Here is a 23,360-nt window from a genome sequence, read left to right on the forward strand (position 1 = left end):
AGCTGACTCATATCGTCAAATCATATCGTTTTCTCGCGTCCCGGTAGCAAATGCTCTGCGGCCCGGTGGTTGGGGACCACTGTTTTAAGAGACTTTTGGATAGGTGCATGGAGCTTAGCAATATAGAGAGCTATGGGTAAGCCTTGTAATTTCTATGGTAGGGATATGTTCGGCACAACTTTGTGGGCCAAAAGGCCTGTATTGTGCTATAGGTTTTCTATGTTTCTACCCCAAAGAAAACAACCAAATTTGTCCAACCTCTCTTTACAGCATTAACCCTCTAATCCAGATACTATCCCAGTAAACCTCTTCTGCACTCTCAGCGAAGCCTCCAATTCCTTTATATAAATGTGTGACCAGAAATGATGAAACCAGTAGAAATAAAGGTGCAGGGCTGTCAACCCAAGTTGACACAGAGTTTGAAAACTGTAATATACTAGCTGCTTGTCCTTTTGAAGGTGCTGATGGAGAAGCTATGGCAGGAAGACTGAACCACCAAAGCAGGGAGAATGGATATTCAATATTGTAATTGGTCTACTGAAAAAAAAACTGGTTGAGTTCTTCTTCTGTTTCCTTTTCTTTTCCTAAAGTTTAATGGCAGCTGGCAGACCAACATAAAGTGCACATCACTGCCTACTGAGTTGGAGTGTGGAGCAAAGAGAAGGAAGTATGCCCATTAAACTCCCCCCCTACCCCACCCCACCCCACCCCACCCCCAGAAAACTCAACTAATATCAAAAGGTTGCATGTTTTTCAGAAAGTCCAATACACTCTTATATACATTACGATGGCAGTGATATCCTGACAAATTTTCCATGTTGAACTGTGTCTGTCCCAAAGATCTTCATTTAGCATGTTTCCTTTACACCTCACAGGAGCCGCATTCAAACAATATATGCTGCTCTGTTTCTTGACAAGTGCACCCCTGACAAATGTCTGTATAATAAGGAATTATTCAACCTGGTACATCTTACATGTAAATGTGTAAGTAGAAATTCTTTCCTCCTTTTACACCCATCTCCCAGTTGAGTTCCCACCATCCTCTGAATTACATATAAATACTGTCCTTTCTTTTGCTTATCCTAACTTTGTTGCCACAGTGATTGAATAGTTTTTTAATTATGGATTTCACCTCCCCCTTTTGCAAAGGCACCAGTACATTTGTATCCCTAATTTTAAGTAATAGCTTGGGTAGTATGCCCGCCACCTTGAGCTGCATTCTTCTGGTTAGTGTTGAGATGCTTGAATGTTGTTGTAGCTGAATCCAATCAAATAAGCAGAGGGGGTTCAATCACATTCATGACATGCCAGCAAATGATACAAAGGATTTGAGGAGTTTGGACGAATGATCAGTGTGGAAGATTCAAACAAATGCCACATTTCAGCAGCTTTTCAGACATCAATGTTCAAATATAATAATTTAACCTTCATGCATTGGACCCACTATTGCTAACTGAAAACATAATCAGCTTGTTAAAGAAAGCATGAACACAGAACTAGTGCATCCAAACTAAACATTTTGGACATTTCTGTTCATAGGTATCAAATCCGGAATCAACCCGTGTACAGGATGAAGCACAAAATTGTGACATCATTGAACTGGAAGTGCTGTCCGGGATATATTGGAGCTGACTGCCAACCAAAAGGTCAGTGCTGAGCTATTGAGTGCCTGGTGTTGGCAAAACCTGATGCACCTGAGTCACATTCAGGGCAGTTTTTGGGGTGTTTTAATCAGATTTCATGATTGTGCCACAGGATATATAGTGACAAGAATCTTAGTTTAAGTGATTCTATAAAGTACTTCCTCTCTGCACCGCCAGGGAAGGAAGGCAAAAACCTGTCCAGAAGGGAACCATATATTTAGTCAAAGCAATGAATATTCCTGCACACTATAAGAGCATAAATGTGTGACCAGATTTAACAGCAAGTGAACTGACACAATAGATTATGAAGCACTTGACAGGCAAATTGCCTGTGAGTCAGTAACAGAGTGATGTCTCACACTGAAAAGCCATTGACAGCTCCACCCCCACATTTAAACTGTGGTGGCCAGGAGTGGATTTCAGGTTTAAAGAGCCCCCTCGTTCCTCCTTTAAAGGTCACTGCACAACACTCAAAGCTGCTGGTTTCAGTCCACCTGCAATACACAGACTGAGAAGAAGGGAAGAGAAAGTTACTAACCTCTGCTTGCTCTGTGTTCCTCCCTGCTGTTTGTATAATTACTGCCATCCGCCTTTTCACTGTCACTTTGTATGCCTTCTCTAATTACTATGCTAAACCAGTATTACAGATAATAGCAAGCATTTACCACCCATCAAGAGCTGACTTCAGTCCCTTCTCATTAGATTGTAAATGACACCAATGCAATTTTGTGTCAAGATAAACTATCGTACAAACATCTTGATGTGTTATTATGCTGCGTGTGGTTTTTGTTATTTTTATTCCCATCCACAATTGATTGCTTTCCCCGGTTTGAGCATTTTTGTTTTGACCCCTTTATTTGCAGATGTTACCTTTGACTGGGCTAACTCCACCAGTGGATGAACTGGTAAGGCAGCCAACACAATCTAAGACTCTGCATACCGTGGACATTCTCTCTTCTCCTCCCTCCCATCAGGCAGAAGATACAAAAGTCTGTAAGCATTCACCACCATGCTTAAGGGCATTTAGTCATCCCACTGTTACAAGACTAATGGTTTTCATGTACAATAGGATGGACTCTTGACCCAACAATCAAACTTGTCATGGCCTTGAACTTAATTGTCTCGCCGTACTGCACTTCCTCTGTAACTGTTACACTATATTCTTCTTTCTGTTATTGTTTCCCTTGTACCACTGCAATGCACTGATGTTATAAAATGGATGGCAATAGAAGTTTTTCACTGTGCCTGGGTATATGTGACTATAATAAACCAATTTACCTCTGCACAGATCCCTATAGGATAAAGGGGAAGTTAATCTGTGTGGTCAACTCTTCAGAAGCAGAATAGTTTCTTGCAAATTTGGATGGAGGTAGGAATCAGATGATGGATTGAAATCATCTCTATCTATCCACAACCTTGCAGATTGGCGTATGGTAAAAAAAAACCGCAAACATTGCTGTGATAAGCAAATCCTTTTAAGAAGAAATTGGAATGAAATTATGGAATCATATAGTATTTAATTTACTTTAGATATCTAAATCCTGAACACTAGGCACAGTTCTTCTCTCCTGCTTGCTTTCCTCTGATATAGCTGACCATAGCAGGGCAGCCACATGGGAAGACAAACCCTACTGTCTAAAGCCATAGAGTAATACAGAATGGAAATGGGGCCTTCATTCCAACACATCCATGCTGACCGTGGTGCCACCGAGTTAGTTCCATCTGCCCACATTTTGGGTCATATCCCTCTACACCCTCTTCCCCCTCCCCCATCTATATACTTATTCAATGTTTTTAAAAATTATGTTACTGCATCTGTCTGAATAACAACTTCCCCTGGAAGCTCATTCCATTTATGCACCAGCTTCTGTGTGAAGAAGTTGCCCTTCAGGTCCTTTTTAGATATTTCACATCTCTGTTATTGTTTTACTTTGAACTATCTCAATGCACTATTGTAATGAATCTATACGAATGGAGTGCAAAACAATTTTTCACTGCACCCTGGTATGTTTGACAATAATAAAACAATTTACCAAATTACCAATTTACTGCCTTAAACCTATGCCCTACAGTTTTAGTTCTCCCCTGAGAAAAAAAGGTTATGTGCATTCATCCTCTCTATAACCATCATGATTTTATACACATCTTTTAGGTCGGCATTTAATCTCCTACATTCCAAAGAATAAAGTCATAGCGTCACAGCCAAGTGAATCTACCCATGACCACTGTCTCTCTTACTTGTGATAAATATAGGGTCTAGCCCCATGCAGTCCAAAGGTGGCATTGGCTTAGCCTGATTCTGAATTCTGTTGCATTACCTTTAATTACTGGAACAGGATCCACAATCCAGGACGATGGAGTTCAAATACAGCAAAGCCACTTCCAAGTTCAAACTTAAATAATAAATTGGAATTTAAAAAGGGTTGTTTTGTAAATGATTTTGGTGTAGTGACCAGAATTTGAAATCTACTCTGACCACCACTGCTCGAGTATCTGACTGAAACAGACCTAATTAATTTCAGTGTGAAATATCAAAAGCAGCAGAATTTCTGGCAGCTGGAGTTTTCCACAGCCTAAATCAGGCAACCTTCCAGTGAGGAAGGAGGTCACTAAATATTCATGTGGCTCACCGATCTATGTGTTGGGCTCCAGCGAGCACCAGCTGCTCTTTACTGTTCTGTATTTTCTGGTTAAGTGACAGCTTCAAGGATCAGGAGTTCTTCCACTTGCTGCATCGACCTTGGTCTGGGAGACCCAGAGCTGCTGCCTCACTGCCTTGGGCTACAGATGTACCTTAGAGTTATCATATATCAGGTTTATGGTCCTACTCCAATCATTTTAAGACCCAATGTGCACAGCTGATTTGCACCCTCTTTTAATGCATTTACTTTTGTTATTCCTTCTAGACAGTGGTTTACTGTGGGACCTTGGAGATAAGGTATAGTTACTGGAAATGTTAAGTAGACAAGTTGTGTTGGAACATAGTCATAGTCATACTTCATTGATCCCGAGGGAAATTGGTTTTCATTACAGTTGCACCAACCAAGAATAGAGTATAAATAAATTAATATAAAACCATAAATAATTAAATAGTAATATGTAAATACCAGGAAATAAGTCCAGGACCAGCCTATTGGCTCAGGGTGTCTGACCATCCAAGGGAGGAGTTGTAAAGTTTGATGGCCACAGGTAGGAATGACTTCCTATGATGCTCAGTGTTGCATCTTGGTGGAATGAGTCTCTGGCTGAATGTACTCCTGTGCCCAACCAGTACATTATGTAGTGGATGGGAGACATTGTCCAAGATGGCATGCAACTTGGACAGCATCCTCTTTTCAGACACCACTGTCAGGGAGTCCAGTTCCACCCCCACAACATCACTGGCCTTACGAATGAGTTTGCTGATTCTGTTGGTGTCTGCTACCCTCAGCCTGCTGCCCCAGCTCACAACAGCAAACATGATAGCACTGGCCACCACAGACTCGTAGAACATCCTCAGCATCGTCTGGCAGACGTTAAAGGACCTCGGTCTCCTCAGGAAATAGAGACAGCTCTGACCCTTCTTGTAGACAGCCTCAGTGTTCTTTGACCAGTCCAGTTTATAGTCAATTCATATCCCCAGGTATTTGTAATCCTCCACCATGTCCACATTGACCCCCCAGATGGAAACAGGGGTCACCAGTGCCTTAGCCCTCCTCAGGTCCACCACTTGCTCCTTAGTATTTTTCACATTAAGCTGCAGATAATTCTGCTCACACCATGTGACAAAGTTTCCTACCGTAGCCCTGTACTCAGCCTCATCTCCCTTGCTGATGCATCCAACTATGGCAGAGTCATCCGAAAACTCCTGAAGATGGCAACTGGCACAACAATGAGATTCGCCAGCAGTGGTCACGACATGAGGCACTTCCTTGTGCCAGTAGCAGGCTGCTTCAGTGGCCCTCTATCCCTTTGAGGCCAGTTATGATGTCTCTGGGATGACTGGGTCTCCACTGCTGAGCCTGCCTCAGGAAAACTCTCAGGAGCACCTGATAGTGGAGTGGGGTGGTTGTCTACAGTAAGAGCTGTCATTTGTAATCTAAGTGCTTCAATGTCTCTGATGTTCATAGATCTTTAAAAGCTATTAAAATTGAGCCAAATCAGTTAAAATACCAAATAATTAATTGAAAAGTAGCTAATTAAGACAAACCACACTAAAAATAATTAAAAGCATTAAACGAAAGCGGAATAATGAAACAGAGTAATATATCTTCCTCTTTGTCTTCTGATCTGTGTTCTGGAATACCCACTGAAACATAGTACAGTTTTGGAGAAATCCAGGGAGAAGGAGCCCAGCCACTGGATTCTTAGGGGAAGCTATTGGCTTGAATGAAATGGAAAAACTCCACCCCCAAACCTGGCAGTAATTCCAAGGCTCACATCGCCTGCAAGGAGGTCATTTTAGTTTTCTCACTAGAACCCCAAATTGATCTCTGGGCATTGCCAGAGGACATGGCCGTCAGCTTCATAAAGCAATTGAAAGCCTTCAATAGAAAACATATAACAGTACCGCAGACAGTCAGCAGGCAAGGTGGCATCTGTGGAAAAAGTAGCAGATTTAATATTTTGGATGAAAGATCATTCATCAGGAAACAGGTTAGATGGAGGGTCTGAGAAGTTACCACTATTTCTCTGTCTACAGATACTGCCTGATATGCTAAGTGCTTCCCAAACTTTCAGTTTTCATTTCAGACTTTCAGCATCTGCATTTTTTAAATTTTCATTTACATATCTATGTGAAGCTAGAACTATGCCTTGAATCCCTGCAGCATATGTGAATGCTTGCCTCATAATACACATGCACGTACATACACAGGGCACCTGATAACTGCAAAGACTACTTTAAAACTTCTGTATTAATTGTAGATTATTTGAAGAGACAAGCAGAGGAAAACCAAGCTGAGAGTCAGAGAACTGGAGCTGATCTCCCCAAGAATCCTCAATCCCGTTATGATCCAGGTTAGCTGCACTCAGTACTATTTAATTCTAAAGAAAGTTTATTACAGAGTGGCGGGGAGTAGCTGCTGTACTTATTCATTTCTAGGAACTGTGCATACTTATTCCTTCAGTGACAAGGGACTGGCTGCCTTATTTATTCACTTCCAGGATCTGAGTGTGCTTTCTCCCTTTTCAATAAGGGTGTTTTAGCCAGATTTATACAGCTTCTGATAAGGTAGATTGAAAAATGCTATTTCTTCTTATGGGAAAGTTAAGATCAGGACAGTCTCACATTAAAATTTGAGTCAGGTACTTTCCTCCAATGATGGTGACAATCTGAATTTCTTGCTCCAAAGTGGAAGGGTTGTGGGGTTCAATTTAAGGTTTCAAAACAGATGCTTTTGACGGTAGGTAGGTGATGACATATAGAAGCAAGGTAGGTAAAGCGAACTGACTTACAGACCAACCCTGATGAAGAGTCTCCAACTGAAACATCAACTGCCCATTTTCCACCATAGATGCTGCCATACCCATTGAATCCCTGTAGCTCCTTTGTATTCTGATTCAGATCGGTCTTGAGTTATTGAATGGCAGACCAAGTTTGAAGGACTGACTGGTCTATTATTCTTTTGTAGGGAGTCAGGAATAGAATTCAGTACAGGCTAATCCTTTCTCATCCAAGAATGTGATTGAAAGATCACTATCGAATCCCCTGAGATACATGAGTTTGGCTCAGTATAGTAGTGTGGGAAAGAGGCATCACTAATAATCCAAACTGTGCAATAAAGCTCAGGTATCTTGTAAGGCAGGGGAATTGGTTTAACATGGTGTCAAAACTAGTTCATAAAAAACTGATTAAAACAAATAAAACCTATGCAGGTGACACACTCACATCTGGTTTGGAAAGTGGTTTTCTGCAACCCATAAATGAAATTAGTACCTTAAAGACAAGATGTAAAACAAATTGTAAACATCCAATCACAGGGTTGAGGAATGTCAACACAAAACAAACTGGAAAAAAGTCATTTACAGTGACAGAGCAAAACACACATTGGGGAAATATATAACTATGTCTTGAAGGTCAGACCTTCAGTATGATTCAAGCAATGCAACATGCCAAAAACTGTGCCCTGTCTTTGGACACAAGAACTGAGAATTCTTGTAAAAACTGGAGAAATCCTCCTCACATCAGGAACCACAGTAAAGTTCCCAGCAGAATAATTACAGAATAGTATATCGGAACATAAGATCAGGGGCAGGAATGGGCCAGTGGGCCACTCAAACCTGTCCCATGTTCATGGCTGATCTGTCACAGGCCTCCTCTCCCCATTGTGTTGGTTCCCTGTGGCATTAAATTCCTTCCTCATTCAAAAATGTATCTACTTCAACTTTAAAATCTCTTAATGAGCCAGCCTCCCACAATCTTCCACAGTCAAGAATTATAGAGTCAACACCGTCTGCAGGAGAGTGTCCAAATGAACCTAAGCTTTGAATGAATTGTCCCCAGATCTTATCACAATGTTCCCTAGTTTGACATCTATCCACTCATGCCCCCTTAGGATCTGGAGGCACAGATACTGGAATCTGGAGCAGCAAACAAAGGACTGGAGGAGGTCAGTGGGTCAGGCATTGTCTGAGGAAGGAAATGGTCCTTTATCTGGACTGAAGGAGACTGCCAGTACAAATAGGTTGAGTGAAGAGGTGGAAGAAGAGCTGGGAGGTGATAAGTCTGGCGGGATGACAGGTAGATGGAAGAGTGGAAATAATGCCAGAGGCTGGGGAGGAGGTAGACGGAGGCACCAGAGGGTTGCAGATAGGTGCAGAATCTGATAGGAAAGGAAGTTGGAGCACAGGGTCAAATAAGGGTGCTGAGGTGTGCAGATAAGAGCAATAGAGAGAAGGAACCCAGTGGGCGGATTATAGGGGTGATAGGCAGATGGGGTGGGTGGGGGAGTTGAGAGATGGAAAATGAAGCAGGGTGATGTGGAGGCAGGGATGGGTGCAGGATAAACTGGGTCAATCAGACAGAGAGAGACAAGGGGCAGAGGGGAGCACTTTACCAAAACTGGAGCAATCAGTGACCATGATAGTGGATTGTAGACTACCCAGAAAGGATTACTACCCTTCAGGATGTTATATTTCTTAATAAGGTTAACCCTTGTACTTCTTTTATCCAAAGAATATATATCTAGGGATACAGAAAGAGATGTATTTGATTTTGTAAGTCTGTGTTTGGTGGAATTGAGTATCTGTTTTTTCCTTTTCCCATTCGATCTTTTAATATTTCGACACAGGATTCTTCTGCTTAGGTCATTTATTGTTTCCCATCCCTGGCTGCCTTTGAGCCAAGAGGCTTGCCAAGGCATTTTGGAGTCCTGGCTCCTATTATCTCACATTTTCATCTTGTCGGATTGGAGTCACATATAGGTCAGAAATGCTTATTTCCTTCCTAAAGGATGTTGGTGAACAAGATGTGTCTTTTTTTATGATAATCTATTTGTTTCATGGAAACAATTCCGGATTTAGTTAATTAAGCTAAACTGAAATTTCCAATCTGCTTTACATGATTTGCATTTCCAGATCACTGGACATGAATACACAAGGAAATAAGAACCATGAGCAGGATTAGGCTGCTCATTGCCTTGTGCCTAGTCTGCCATTCAATTACATCAAAATCATCTATAATCTTAGCATGATTTCCTGTACTAACCCATTATCACTTGATTTTATTAATTTGAAAAATCCTGTGACCAAATAACAAACTATCCTGATTTGAAATATGTCACCCTTTCTTCACCTTTGCTGACAACATTGACAAGACATAATTCAAGGACTGCAGCACTTCAAGAAGGCAGCTCATCATCACCATTAAAGACAACTAGAAATGGACAGCCTGTGAAGTCCAGATCTTTTGAATGAAGATATTTTAAACTATTCTCCTCATAGACTACACCACAACCAAGCTTAGTATCTTCCCCCAAACTTGGATATATTGCACTTAATCCCCTCATCCAATTCATTGATTTAGTTGGAACCCCTGAATACTCAACTATTCATAGCTTCTTAACTCATAAATCATCATTTTACTCATTTTCTATCAATTATCCAATCTGCAGCTCACACCTATATATCACCGCACAATCCCAAGGTCCCTAATTTAGTTTGAAACACCTGATTAAAGCCCTCCCAAAAGTCAAAATCCATTTGATCACCCTTATCAATTCTAGTTAGAATCTCAAAATATCCCAATATGCCTCTGTATTCATAACAGAAGCAATATACTGCTCTTAAGGCAATCAAAGAAAATGTTGGATGGATTTAAAATTATAGCCTGGTGTAATCCTGGCCTGTTCTCCTAATTAGGTTACTTGAGTTTATGATCACTGCTATTCATCCTCAATTACAGTCATGATTCACCACCACAGCCTCAGTTCTCTGCTCTTTCATTGGAAAGAACTGGTATGATAACTGGGCTAGGACTTACAACTTTGAAACTTTTGGCTATTATGTTTCTTGTATGGCAAATCATTGTTCACAATTTCTCAGCTAGTTGAATTCCTCTTTAACCAATCAGGTCAGAATGTGGTAAAATAAACAGTACAGTGACCACAAAGCTGTAAGTTATAGAATGAGAAAGAATAGAAAGACAAAAAAAAAGTTAACATTGTGAAAGGGGAAAAAAGAAGCAGAGGCAACATTGCAGAATCTGATGTGCAAACACAAAACATTAAGTGCACCACAGTAGCTTTGCTACAATTTCTGTAATGCTGAGCAGATTATCTCAGGCAGCACGTTATGGATATAATTAGTAGGGTGGTGTGGAGGCAGGGATACTAACTGTACTTAACTATGTCCCTAGCCTAATATGGCTTTGTTTTTCTTTTGTTCGAAGTATGTTCTTTCTCGTAAAAATTGTGTTTACGTTCTTCTTGGGAAAGTTGCTTATATAATGCTCTACGCCTGTGATGATTTTTACTGCACCAATGCATACATGTACTTATCGATATGGAAGTAAGCTGAATTTCGACTTCTGACTTTTACATATAAAAAATACCAATACTTCAATTTTAGTGTAGGAAATATTATGGGACATATTCCAAACTGCCCAGAACTGCTGTGACCCCTTAAAGGCGATGTAAGAAAACCTAGATGCGTGAACGACTAAAACAACTTAAAACTTCACCAATTTCATCTTTGAAGCCAAACCAAAATGTAAGGAACCAAAAGCTAGAGGGAATAGGTTTAAGGTGAGAGGAGAAAAATTTAAAGGGCACCTGAGGGGCAACTTCTTGCAGAGGGTGGTGTGTATATGGAATTAGCTGACAGAGAAAGTAGTCGAGGCAGGCACAATATGGCATTTAAAGGACATTTTGATCAATATATAGATAAGGAAGGTTTAGTAGGATTGGGTCAAACATGGGCAAATGGCTTGGGTGAACAATTATTTGGCATGGATGTGTTGGGCTAAAGGATCTGTTTCCATGTTGTGTGATTCTATGACTCTCCCAAACAAAAAAGTAAATAAATTGAGACTTTTCTCTTTATATTACTTTTAGAATCCACACTTCTGCAGTTCCTGTACACTTTTGAGATAATTTTCTTCACTTACCTATTGCAGCCCATTCCTAGTTTAAAATAATAGTCAGGAGAATGTTGGTAATATATCTTGATAAGTGGCATAGTTAAAAAAAATCAATATACAGATTTAAATCATATGATAAAGTAGAGCCTTACAATTCATTAGACCAGGGTCCTGGGAGAATGTCACTGAATTAGACAGTTGACCAGCTGCTTCCATGTCTTGTGTCCTTAGTAATGTAATTGTGATTGGCAGCAAAGTTCTCATTCATAGTATGTCAGAAATTATTCCTCCTTTCAGTATCTTGACATTTAACTCAAATGCATTTGCTGCTTTAGGAATAATACGTGTGTGTTTTACTTGCATAGTGATTTCAAAATGCAAATGTCATGCTGCAGGTGCGGCAGCATCTCATATAATACTGGGAAAGGAGCACTAACATTTCAGCAAGGTGTATATTAGTAACCCCAGGAGTCACTCACAGAGGGTAGTCATCCTCTGACTCTTTGTTAAAATACAACTAAACTTTATGTGTTTGGATTGAATCATAACTTTAATGGTTTGTTTTGATGTTTCAAAGCATTAGCAACAAAATTCAATGACAAGCTGTATAATCAGGAAATTAAACTGGGTCTTCTGCAAAAGAAGGTTGTAAACATTTCTGCCAATGTGAATGATGTGAGGAGTCTGCTGTATTCCCTGGAGGGCAAGATAAATGAAGATAACGAGAAAGATCTTCAGTCAACTTCAAAAGGTATGGCAAATATTTGCAATAGGCTTGTACATTCTAAATTAGGCAATGACTCACTTTTCTTATCACTGATTCTGAAAGTAAATGAATAAAAAGCAGATTTCTTTCCGACCTTTGTAAAGAAATCTAATATCCCATGACTCAGTGCAGTTGGTTTGAGCAGTCTGGCTTGAAGATGTGGGTGTATGGATTGCAAATACTTTTGAGTTACCCAATTCAGTTTATATAGGCTATTTGGCCTATATTATTAATGAGTTGCATGAAAGCAATGTCATACTCTAACACCCATTCTCAAGTGTCCAAGCTGTATTGTCCTTGGAAATGTGACTTACTTCTTCATGGTGTCTCACAGCTCCAGTGACATGGGTTCAATCCTGACCTCCAGGGCTATCCGTGCGCAGGTTGCAAATTCTACCTGTGACTGCGTGGGTTTCCTCCAGGCGTTCTGGTTTCCTCCAACTTTGTAAAGCTGTGATCTTGGTCAGACTGGTTGGCCACTGTAATCAGTCCTAGTGTGGCGGAATGGAGGGGTGTGTGGGTGGTGGTGTTGTTTGGTATGTGAGAGAGAATAGGTTACAAATGGTGGAATGGGATTTTTGGGGATGTTCTGAGAGATGACATAGATTCAGTTGGCTGAATAGTCTTGTTCTATGTTATAGGTAGGAAATATGCTTCAGAGAAAGCATCAATGAATTTGATTATGGAACAATTGCACTGATGTCGTGTTGCCTTTCTAAACAACTGTGATTGACCAGTGGGTCTCTGTCTAATTAGATTAGATTAGATTAATTCCATGGAATACTTCATTGCACACTGTCAGAATGAAATGCACTTATAGTTTGAAGGGTGAGGGCGTTTTGATTTGGGGAAAAGTACCTACAGAATTTTGTTCCAGCCCTCCCATGTGTTTGCGTGTTGGTTGTCTTATTGATCTCCTTCAATCGAGGTGGTGTCCTATGGGCTGTAAAAGCAAGAGAAATGATGTTATGGAGATCCATGAACATCATCTCTCCAATCCGGGACTAAAAGTGAATCCACTCCTGATCAAACCAAGGAGGAAGTAAAGCCAAAAGTGGGGTGAGCAAATCCATGGCCGGAATGCTTTCCCAGCTGTTTTGTAGCATATCTATCAAGAAAAGGACAATGAAGTTGAAGGAATTTGTTCCCAACTAGCTTTAGGTAATTGCTTGAAGGGTGCACTTCCAACAATACTCCAGAAGCTTAACACTACCCAGGACAAAGCAGCTAATGCAATTGGTAGCTCATTCATCTTCCTAAACGTTCATTCCATACACCAATCACACACAATATATTATCTACAAGTGCACTGCAAATCCTCACTTTGGCCACTTCCAAGACTACATGTTCTACTATCAAGAAAGACAAGGGCTCCTGGTATATGTGATCACCACAAACTGCTGAGTCGCCTCCAAGTTATATACAATCTTCATTTAGAGATCTATTGCAAGTCCAATGTCATTGCTGGGTCTAGGTTCTGAAGCTCTCTGCCCATCAGCATTGTGGAAGTATCTTCAACATGAGGGGTTCAGTGGTTCAAATAGGTGGTTCAGCACTACAATCTCAAAGGCAACGAGGGATGCTGGCCTTGCTAACAATGATCATCATCAGGTGCCATGCCCAGTTTGAGCTTTGACTGCCATGGCCCACACACTCCTGTTTCAGGTCAAGTGTATCAATTCATTGGTATTCATTTCCAGTTCTCTGGCTGCTGTCCCCATCAACATCTGCCTTTGCCTTCCTCTTGCTTTCTTCCCTTCAATCTTTCCCATAATTACCGTGCATTCTAACTCCTCTTTCCTAATCACATGTCCAATGAAGTTATGTTGCCTTTTCATGATCTCATACATTATTTCTCTTTTTGAGTTTGCTCTGTTCATGACATCCTCATTAGATATTCATTTCATCCATGATATTCTTTGCATCCTCCTCAAAAACCACATCTCTGCTGCTTCAATTCGTTTCCTCATGTTACTAGATATTGTCCAACATTCTGAGCCATATAACATAACTGGATAAACGTAACATTTCAGTGCTCTGAGGCAGGTTGTCATGCCTAGTTTAGTGCTGGTCAGTATACTCTTCATTCTTGTAAAGGTGTCTTTTGCCATCCTTATTCTTCTTTTGATGTCTAAGTCGCACCTGCCATCTGATGTCACCCAGCTTCCTAAGTAGCAAAAGTTCTGTACATGTTTTATGTCTTCCCTGTTTATTCTCAGCCTGCAGATAGGATTCTCCTTCTTTTTGGATATCACCATACATCCTGTCTTTTTGCAATTGATAGATAGACCCATTTTTGCACTTTCTTCAACAACTATATCAATTAAGTTTTGTAGTTCTTCCTCCGTACTTGCAATTAACACAGTGTCATCTGCATATCTAAAATTATTGATGTTTTCACTGCCAACTTTGATACCCATGATGTCTCTTATTTTTGATAATATTGTTTCACTGTACACATTAAACAGATCAGGGGAGAAAACACATCTTTGTCTAACGCCTCTCTGATTTTCGTAAACTGACTCACTTCTCCATCTATTCTTACAGCGGCAGTTTGTTCCCAGTATAGACCTCTGATTAAGCGGAGGTCTTTCGAATCTAGATCTAGAGTTTCCTGTAATATTTTGAATAACTTATTGTGTTTCACTTTATCAAATGCTTTTGTGTAGTCGATAAAACAAACAACCAAATCTTTTTGCACTTGAATAGCTCGCTCTGATAGTATCCTTAACATCAATATTGCATTTATTGGACCGTTATCTTTCACAAAAACACATTGTTCTTTACCTATTTCAGCTTGTATCTTACTTTTAGCTCTTGTCATCAAAATTCTTAGAAGTATCTTGGTGATATGACTCATTAAACTTATGGTCCTATGTAATTCATATTCTATTGCTCCAGTTTTCTTAGGAAGAGTGATAAATACTGATTTTTTCATCTCTTCTGGTATTATTGCAGTCTCATAAATGTCATTGATTAAACCAGTAAGTTTTTCAATTCCATAATCTTGAAGGGCAATAATTTGTTCAATTACTAATTCATCAGGACCTGCTACCTTTCCTTTCTTCATCTTATTTCAACACTTGTGGGCTGCCCAGTACAATCTTCAGAATGTATTGGCTGTTATGCAAACAACACATTTTACTCTATGTTTCAATATTTTAATATGCATGTGACAAATGAAACTAATCTTTATACCTTTCATCTATAAAAGCACTGCTGTAATGAATTGTGTGCAAGACAAGTTTTTCATTGATATTAAAATCAAATTAATGAGAAAGGGTGGGGGATGGTGGAAATTAGGGATATTTTTTCTCCTCTTACAATAACTATTCAAGAGGCAGTGCAAATTCTCCTTCGTGTTCTCCTCATTGGCAACTGCTCTGCTCAAGAGTGCAAGAAACTGAAAAGAGTTATGTATATCAAGGAAACCAGCCTCACCCTCCATGGAGTCTGTCTACACTTCTCACTGCCTCAGTAAAGCAGCAGTATGAATGAAGAACCCACCTATTCCAAACATTCCCTCTTCTCCCCCCTCCCATCTGGCAGAAAATACAAAAGCCTGAAAGCTTATAACACTAGCTTTTTCCTGCTTTTATAAGACAACTGAAAGGAAGATGGAAGTTTTCAACTCCTTCTCAACTACAGCACAGTTGATATGATCAGGAGCATATGCATTGCTTCTCCTCCCTCCTTTTATGAAAAATAATTGTAAGAGGAGAAAAACATCCCTAATTGCCACTTTCCTCCACCCTTTCTCATTGATTTGATTTTAATACCCTAGAATTGCTGGCAAGGTCGTTGTCATGACCTTACAATCGATCTTGCACTGTAGCGTCCACCTACATTGCACCTTCTCTGTGACTTTATTCTGCATTCTGTTTGTAGCTTATACTACCTCAATAGCAGCGTGTCAGCACAGCAGTTAGCGCAATGCCTTACACTGCCAGTGATTACCGATCAGGGTTCAATTCCTGCCACTGGTGTAAGAGGTTGTATGTTCCCCATATGATCACATGGGCTTCGTTCGGCTACTCCAGTTTCCTCCCACATTCCCAAGAAGTCCACAGTTCAAAGTAAACTTATTATCAAAGTTTCTATATGTTGCTGTATACAATCCTGAGATTCAATTTCTTGTGAGGATTCACTGTAAATACAAGAAACACAATAGAATCAATGAAAGACCTTTCCCAACAGTGTGGATATTCAACTAATGTGCGAAAGACAACAAATTGTGCAATTACAAAATGAAAAAAATAAATGATGATAATAATAGTAATAAATAAGTGATAAATATTGAGAATATGAGACAAAGAGTCATTGAAGGTGAGTCCATAGATTGTGGGAACTGTTCTGTGATGGGGTGAGTGAAGATGAGTGAAGTTATCCCCTCTGGTTCTAGAGCCTGTTGGTTAAAGTATGGTTAGAGTTAGGGTTAGTGAGTTGTGGGCATACTATGTTGGTGCCAGAAGCATGGCAACACTTACCGGTTGCCCAGTACAATCGTCAGAATGTATTGGTCGTTGATGTAGACAACATATTTTACTGTATGTTTCAATATTTTAATGTGCATGTGACAAATAAAACTAATCTTTATTCCTTTCATCTATAAATGCACTGCTGTAATGAATTGTGTGCAAGACAAGTTTTGCATTGTACTGCAAAACGTGACGATAATAAATTAATTAGCCAATCTTAATTTTTTAAAAGCTGCGTATGACCATTTGTTATGGATACATCAGTTCATTCCTATCACTCTGAGGATGCACACTTGCTGTTAGATTTAAAGCCACGCTCACGCCCTTCATTCATGTAAAGCTAAGAACCTTCCCAGAAGAGCTGGTGAGGTTGTCTTCTTCTTTCAAGAAGAATGCCCTTTTTGGTGACATGCTTACACTGACAGCAGACAAATAGGTCATAAATTTTACACTGAGCTGCAGTATTGATGTACACTGCTGCTGTGAAATCATTCTCTTTTCTTAAGGCATTGTGCCCTTAGATCAGCCAGCTCACACTGCGAATGCACACTGCTCGTCACCACAGATTCGCAGGTTCCTATGCAATCAATGGAAATTGACACAGGTCCACAGCAACTAGAGGTCAAAGGTCATTTGTTAAATTATGTATTGGGCTCAGTCTGGTCCCAGTGCAATTGAGTCCACAGCATACAAACTAAATTGCCTCGTTTCACAGTCTGGCATTCTTGTGACCTAGGGCTCGAAGAGAGCAATGCTTTGAAAGGCTTTGAAACTAAGAATTGTTAAGATTTTCATTGATAAGGAATTTCCAGAATGAGACTTGTAGTATCCTGTCTGATTTAAGTGATGTGCTGTGGAGACTTTGCCCCAATTTTCTTTGCAAAACTGACATATTCTTACTCCGCTCTTGATCTCTATTGGAATTATAAACATCAAACTTATTCAGTCTCTTTGACAGAGTTTCTTCATGTAAACTGATGTGAAAAACATTTGAGTGGAAGAGCTTAAGTGTCTGTGACAATGTAGGCAGGTTAAGATGAAAGCGTACAGAGATTTGAGCTTGGAATTACAGGCTACAGAGGGCAGAGGGGAGGTTGGAGGCATAAGATTGAGTGAGGGAAGTTACATTTGAAGGCAATGCACTGGGGAAGAGAGAGAAGCTTTACGGTGACACAAGAGATGGCAGACACTGGAATGCAAAGGTAGCTAATAGCTATTTTGTTTAATTCATGGCATAGAGTCATAGAATTTTTAATAAACATGGCAAAATGTGAGTGTGAATGGCCTGTTCCAAGCTAAAATCTCCGTTCACTTTCATTTTAACCTGTTTACATTGTCACAGACGTTTAAACTCTTCTCATCAAACGTTTCATCAAATTCTATGATTGTGCCATGAATTAAACAAAACAATGCACAACTGCCCATGATGCCCATTTAAACTAGTCTCATTTGCCCATGTTAGACCCACATCCTTTAAAACCTTAGCTGTCAAGTGTCTATTGTACCTGCCTCAACCACTTCCTCAACGATTTAAGGAAATGTAGCATGTTCATTATTTTTCTTTTTCTTCAGTATTGTATTATGTTAAATATATTACAAATTTAACATAAATATATAATATTTAACATATTTATGTTAAATTTGTAATATGTTCACAATATGTAATCAGTTGGTTGACTTTAGATTTCCTCACCCTGGCACATATTTATCCCTGCCTTTGAGGAAACACAAGAGGCATGTGAGGGTGTGTGACTGAAAGATTAATAGCTGTATCAGATCGGTATGAACCACATAACAAGGTTATAAAGAAAATCGCGTATTATATTTTGTATATAATCTTTTATCATCTCACAATACCCAGAGAATTTCATTCAGTGTATTTTAAGTTTAGTCACCATATGCTTTGTGAAATAGAATTTTTTTCTGGTGGTACAAGGGGCTGGAATTGTAGCAATAGAAACAACTGTTGCAGGAACAGCAGCTCAGGCAACTTCTATGGAGGCAAAGGTATAGTTGACGTTTTGGGTCTAGATTTTGCATCTGAGAATGTAAAGGGGAGGCAGCCAGAATAAAGAAGTGAAGAGGAGGGGTGAGGCAAGCAAAAGTCAGAACCAGGTTAGGAAGGGATGGTGGGCAGGTGGAGCTATTTGGGGTCAAGAAATTGGGTTGAGTCATTTTCCGATCTTGGCAATACATTTATAAATGTTTCGTCTCCATACAAGGAGAAATCATCAATGCACTGTTCCCTTGTGGCATGTCCTCTGAATGCTAGGCTCTTATATACTTATCAATCAATTGGTTGGTCATCATCACGGAAACTCAATTTTGACAAAGGGAGGGAGGTCTCATCACTGATTGGTTACATGGCAAACTCTGTGCATTGTCTGGAATTTTGCCTGTATTGGCTTATATTGGGATCAGGATGGTTTGAGAGAGTGACAGCAGCTAGGAGTTGGTAAGTGGAGGCAACAAAGCAGGGTAATTAGTGCAATCTTACAAGTAAGGAAAAAGTTAAGTGGGACCAGGTAAAGGAGGGATGATGGGCAGATGGAACCATTTGGGAGAAAGGATAGGAGACCCAGTGGGCTGTCTTTGGTCTAGGATACTCAGAAGAGTGACCAGTGAAATCCAAAACCTCAAGACAGTAATATCCTCTCTATCTGCAAACAAGAACAATGTTCATTCCAGTCTATTGGAATCTGAAGAGGGCATGACTTTAAAGTGGGCAATGACAATAGTGGCATTTAAGAATATACAGGGAATTGTGGATTATGGGTCATGTATAGGCAGAAGAGATTTGATTTAATTTGGCATCATGGTTGGCATAGACACTGTTGGCAAAAGGTTTGTTCCTATGCTGTACTATTCTAAGTTCTATGTGTTTTGACAGGGAATACAATACATTAGGCTGCATGATAATTACAGAGGAACACAACAGAAGGGTATCTCTGCCAAATTTTCACAAAATAGGATTTCTCCTCAGAAACTCTGTGTTGTGTCAATAGGAGAATATAAAGAAATAGAGTCTTGGAGTGAAACAGCTTTTTATCCCAACTCATCTATGCTGTCCAAGATGCCTATCTACAAAAATCACATTTGCCTGCATTTAGTCCATATCCTTCTGGACCTTTCCTGTCATATTCCTGTCTAAATGTCTTTTAAATATCGTAATTATACCTGCCTCTCCCACTTCCTCTGGCAGCTCGTTCCACAAACCTATTACCTTCTGAGTGAAAAAGTTGCCTGTCAGAGCTTCTTTAAACTTCTCCTCTTTCACCTTCACCCTATGCCCCCTTGTTATAGACTCTTCTTCTCTTTAGAAAAAATTACAATATAACTAATTTATTTGTTTTCTAGCCAATAGACACATGATTGACATGCAAGCAATTTAATAAAGGAGGATTACTTATTTAATTTGCCTACATTATTTTGTTTCAGGGACCAAATCAAGAGGGATTCAGGAGCTGGTGAAAGAGCTGGTAACGCAACAAATTCGATCATTTCAGGGGAATATGCAGGAGATGGTCGCTCAGATGTACGAAACCATCTCCGGTATAAATAATGAACTTCAAAGCACTAAAGACATGGTCAGGCAGTTAAATGAGAGCATTCTGTCACTGTCTGGGAACGTCCACTCCATAAAAGTGGAGCAAAATCTGACATCCCCCGCAGAACGCCATGAAATTCAGGAGCAAATAAAAGTGCTCAGAGCTGATGTGTCACGAGCTTGCAACAACACATCACAGGAGCTAATTGAAAAGCACGAATCTCTTCTAAGGCAATTGGAAGAGGAATATGACAGCACTGATACCCTCTCAGAAAAAATAAACCAAACCTTTTCACTAGCAATGGAAACCCAGGAGCTGCATCAATCCAGCCAGATACTCCAAAATGTCCCTGAGCAAGAAGGCACCCAGAGAGATGAAATGCTACAAAGATATTTGTTCAACATCATGAAGAATGTGAAAAAGAATAGCCGCTTTATATTTCAATTGAACAGTGACGTGAATGCCCATGAACTGCAGCTCTTAAACTTAACATCAGCAAGTAGCAAGAAGGAAATGGAAATCAGAACTTGCCAAGGAATGGTTGAAGAGTGCCAAAGTACCTTGGGCTCCAGGTTGCACCAAGTGGAGAATGAAATGCACAACTTAAACAAAACATTCTTTGATACCTTTACCGGATTAGAGGACCTTTTTGTGTCAATGGATGAGAAGATTAGCAATCTATCATATGACGTTGAAATCCTCCAACAATTGATTGAAAACCAAGCGCCTCCCCTTGAGACCATCAGACCTGACTCTAGGCATGTACAAAGACAGGATCTCACTGAACGTTTGAACAAACTCAGTTCTGAAGTGGCGAGCCTCAGTATGTTTGTCAAAAGCAGAGTGGGAGCACAGTTGATCAAAAACCAGAGCCAAACTGGCAAAGAATCATTAAGGGGAGTTCTGGCTGAATGCCGCCTTGAAATTGAGGCTGGTTTAAATGATACAGTGACTGTCATTAATGATGCCATGGATTCAATGAGAGATGATTACTATATCTTGAAAAATAATGTCACTGACCTGTGGAGATATATTTTAGAGCTGGTTGATGAGAGCACCGTAAAGCAAAATAATGAGTTAAACCAGTTTCCACAATTTGATCAGTTGAATGAGTCCTTTAATATTCTTGTAGCTGATGTTGCAAGACACCAGAATGCATTGGAAATGATAGGTGTCCTTCAGGGTATAGAAGAGCCGGAGAGAATTATGCCTCCAGTCTTAACAAATATATCTCAGTTGTTAAATAAAACAGCAATCAGCATTGAAGATTTCCAACAAAGGATTCACCGTCTCGAGGAAGCCATTCTTTCCTCCTCTCTGGACACTAAAGATTATCGATCTCGTACTCTGGCCCCTGAATCTCAGCTGAGCTCTGTGCTGGAGAAGTCCAAATTGTTACCAAAGACCAAGCCCAAAATAATGCAAGAAGCTAAGATCCAGCCTGCGCCTCCAAAGTATCAAGAGTTGAGTCGCATAGTGCTGGGGCTGCAGGCCAAGTGGACTAATCTGAACAAGACGGTCTACCGTATGAAGGAGGAATCAGACCAAACCCGGGGGCTGTGCCAGAACATATCGCTGCTGCTCACACAAGCAAACAACAGCATCCCTCAGGTTACCATGCCAGCAGCAAAGCCAAACATCTCAGCCCTTCAGCAGGAGCTCAGAGAGTTTGTACACATCACCAGTTGGACCACCGCTGAGCTCTTCTTCACCAATATCACTGTGTTCCTGGACAGGGCCATTTATGATCTTGTCAGGAACATTACAAGGATTCAGAAACAAGTTAAACAATTGTACAAGAGGACAAAAGGTGTCAGAAAAAACAACTTCACAGCCAATTTTGGAAGAAGCCAAAGATATACCGACAAGGTCTCTGATCCAGGTAATTCCACCATTTACAAAGTTGGACACCATTGTGTCTGTTATAACCCCACCTATAGTCCATAGTCCTGTAAGTTCTTCTACTGCATGTGAATCTACTGTTTAAATGTGATAAGGACTTCTGCCTTTATTGCATTTTCCAGCCTCTACAATACTCTGGGTGAAAAAAATGTTTTTTCTCCTTTCTCCCAATTGCTGTAAATCAATGCCACAGTCAGCGCTTTGGCAGAGAGAAATAATTTCTTCCTGCTTACTCTATCTGTCCCTTAAAATGTTACAGCCCCATTTAAGAGCTATAGAGCCATACAGCATAGAAACAGGTGCCTTGACCAACCACATCCATACTGACTATGTAAATCCCATTTGCCAGCACTTGATCTGGAGCCTTCAATGCCTTACTGATATTGCTTGGCTATATACTCCTTCAATATTGTGGGAGTCCCTGTTGCCACCAGCCCCTCACGTAGCGTGCTCCTGATTCCTACCACCCCTTCGGATGTAAAAAAATCTCCCTTAGGTCCTTCTGAACCTCCTACAGTGAAGTTTTTCACAGTGATATCATACATAATCCAATTATCAATTACCTGATTATCAGTATTCCAGTTTTAGAGATCTCTGCTTTGGGATATGTTTCTTACTATCTTACCCAGCTTTACATCTCATAATTTTGTATGCTTTAACTAGGCTCCCCTCTCTCCCCATGCCTTTTGCTCCAAAGGAAGCAAACCCAGCTTACCCTGTCTCTCCTTTGAACTCAACAATTCCATCCCTGGTGACATTTTGGTGAATATTCTCTGCATCCTTGCCTAAGAATAAGGTAGCCAATTAAAGCTCAACTCACTTCCTCTTTTTTAATGAAAAGAACTCCGGTCTATCCAACTGTTCCTTTGTAATTTCTGATTTAGTTTATAGTGCATGATGGACCAATGAAAATAAAGGTGTAAGAGACCAGAATTAGAAGAACACAGACGTCTCAGAGCATTGCAGTGCTGGAGACTATTGAGGTAGACATAAATGGTACCATAGAGAAATGTCGACAAGAAAGGTGAATAGAAGAGATTTTGTAGTGTTAGTAGTCCCTTGCTAGAGTTCACCAAAGTTAATTGAAGGTTACTTTTTCACTATGATAAAATGAACAAATAACTTTAGATTGTGAGGCCTAATATAATTTATAGGAAGGAAGAGAATAATAATAAAACAAGTACTATATTGGGTCAACTTGTACAGTGGATGTAAGTCACAAATTATTTCTCTTGAAAGAAAGAACTTGCATTTTGCCTTTCATTCCCAAATCCTCTACAACCACTAAATCACTATCACTGCTACAACGTACAGAAATACGGCAGCCGAAATTTATGCAGAGAGGCTCACAAAGAACAGTAATATAAACAGCTATTTCATCTGCTTCATTGACTTTGGTTATGGGTAAATATTAGGTCAGAACATCCTGGTCTTCATTGAATAAGGCCATGCAATCTTTAGCAT

General features: G+C 40.0%; 1 protein-coding gene across 2 annotated transcripts in view; it reads left to right on the forward strand.

Annotated features, from left to right (window-relative positions):
• LOC140196734 (multimerin-1-like) overlaps window positions 1-23,360 on the forward strand; it is a 68,694-nt gene that overhangs the window by 35,121 nt on the left and 10,213 nt on the right. The window contains exons 3-6 of one of the 2 annotated variants that reach the window (XM_072256431.1): window positions 1,540-1,646; window positions 6,549-6,641; window positions 11,780-11,953; window positions 19,885-21,876. In XM_072256431.1, coding sequence (XP_072112532.1) covers window positions 1,540-1,646; window positions 6,549-6,641; window positions 11,780-11,953; window positions 19,885-21,876 — 2,366 coding nt within the window. The remainder of the gene's footprint in view (window positions 1-1,539; window positions 1,647-6,548; window positions 6,642-11,779; window positions 11,954-19,884; window positions 21,877-23,360) is intronic. The other variant, XM_072256432.1, reaches the window with a different exon arrangement.

Source organism: Mobula birostris, chromosome 4 (assembly GCF_030028105.1).
Source record: "Mobula birostris isolate sMobBir1 chromosome 4, sMobBir1.hap1, whole genome shotgun sequence".
Lineage (NCBI taxonomy): Eukaryota > Metazoa > Chordata > Chondrichthyes > Myliobatiformes > Myliobatidae > Mobula > Mobula birostris.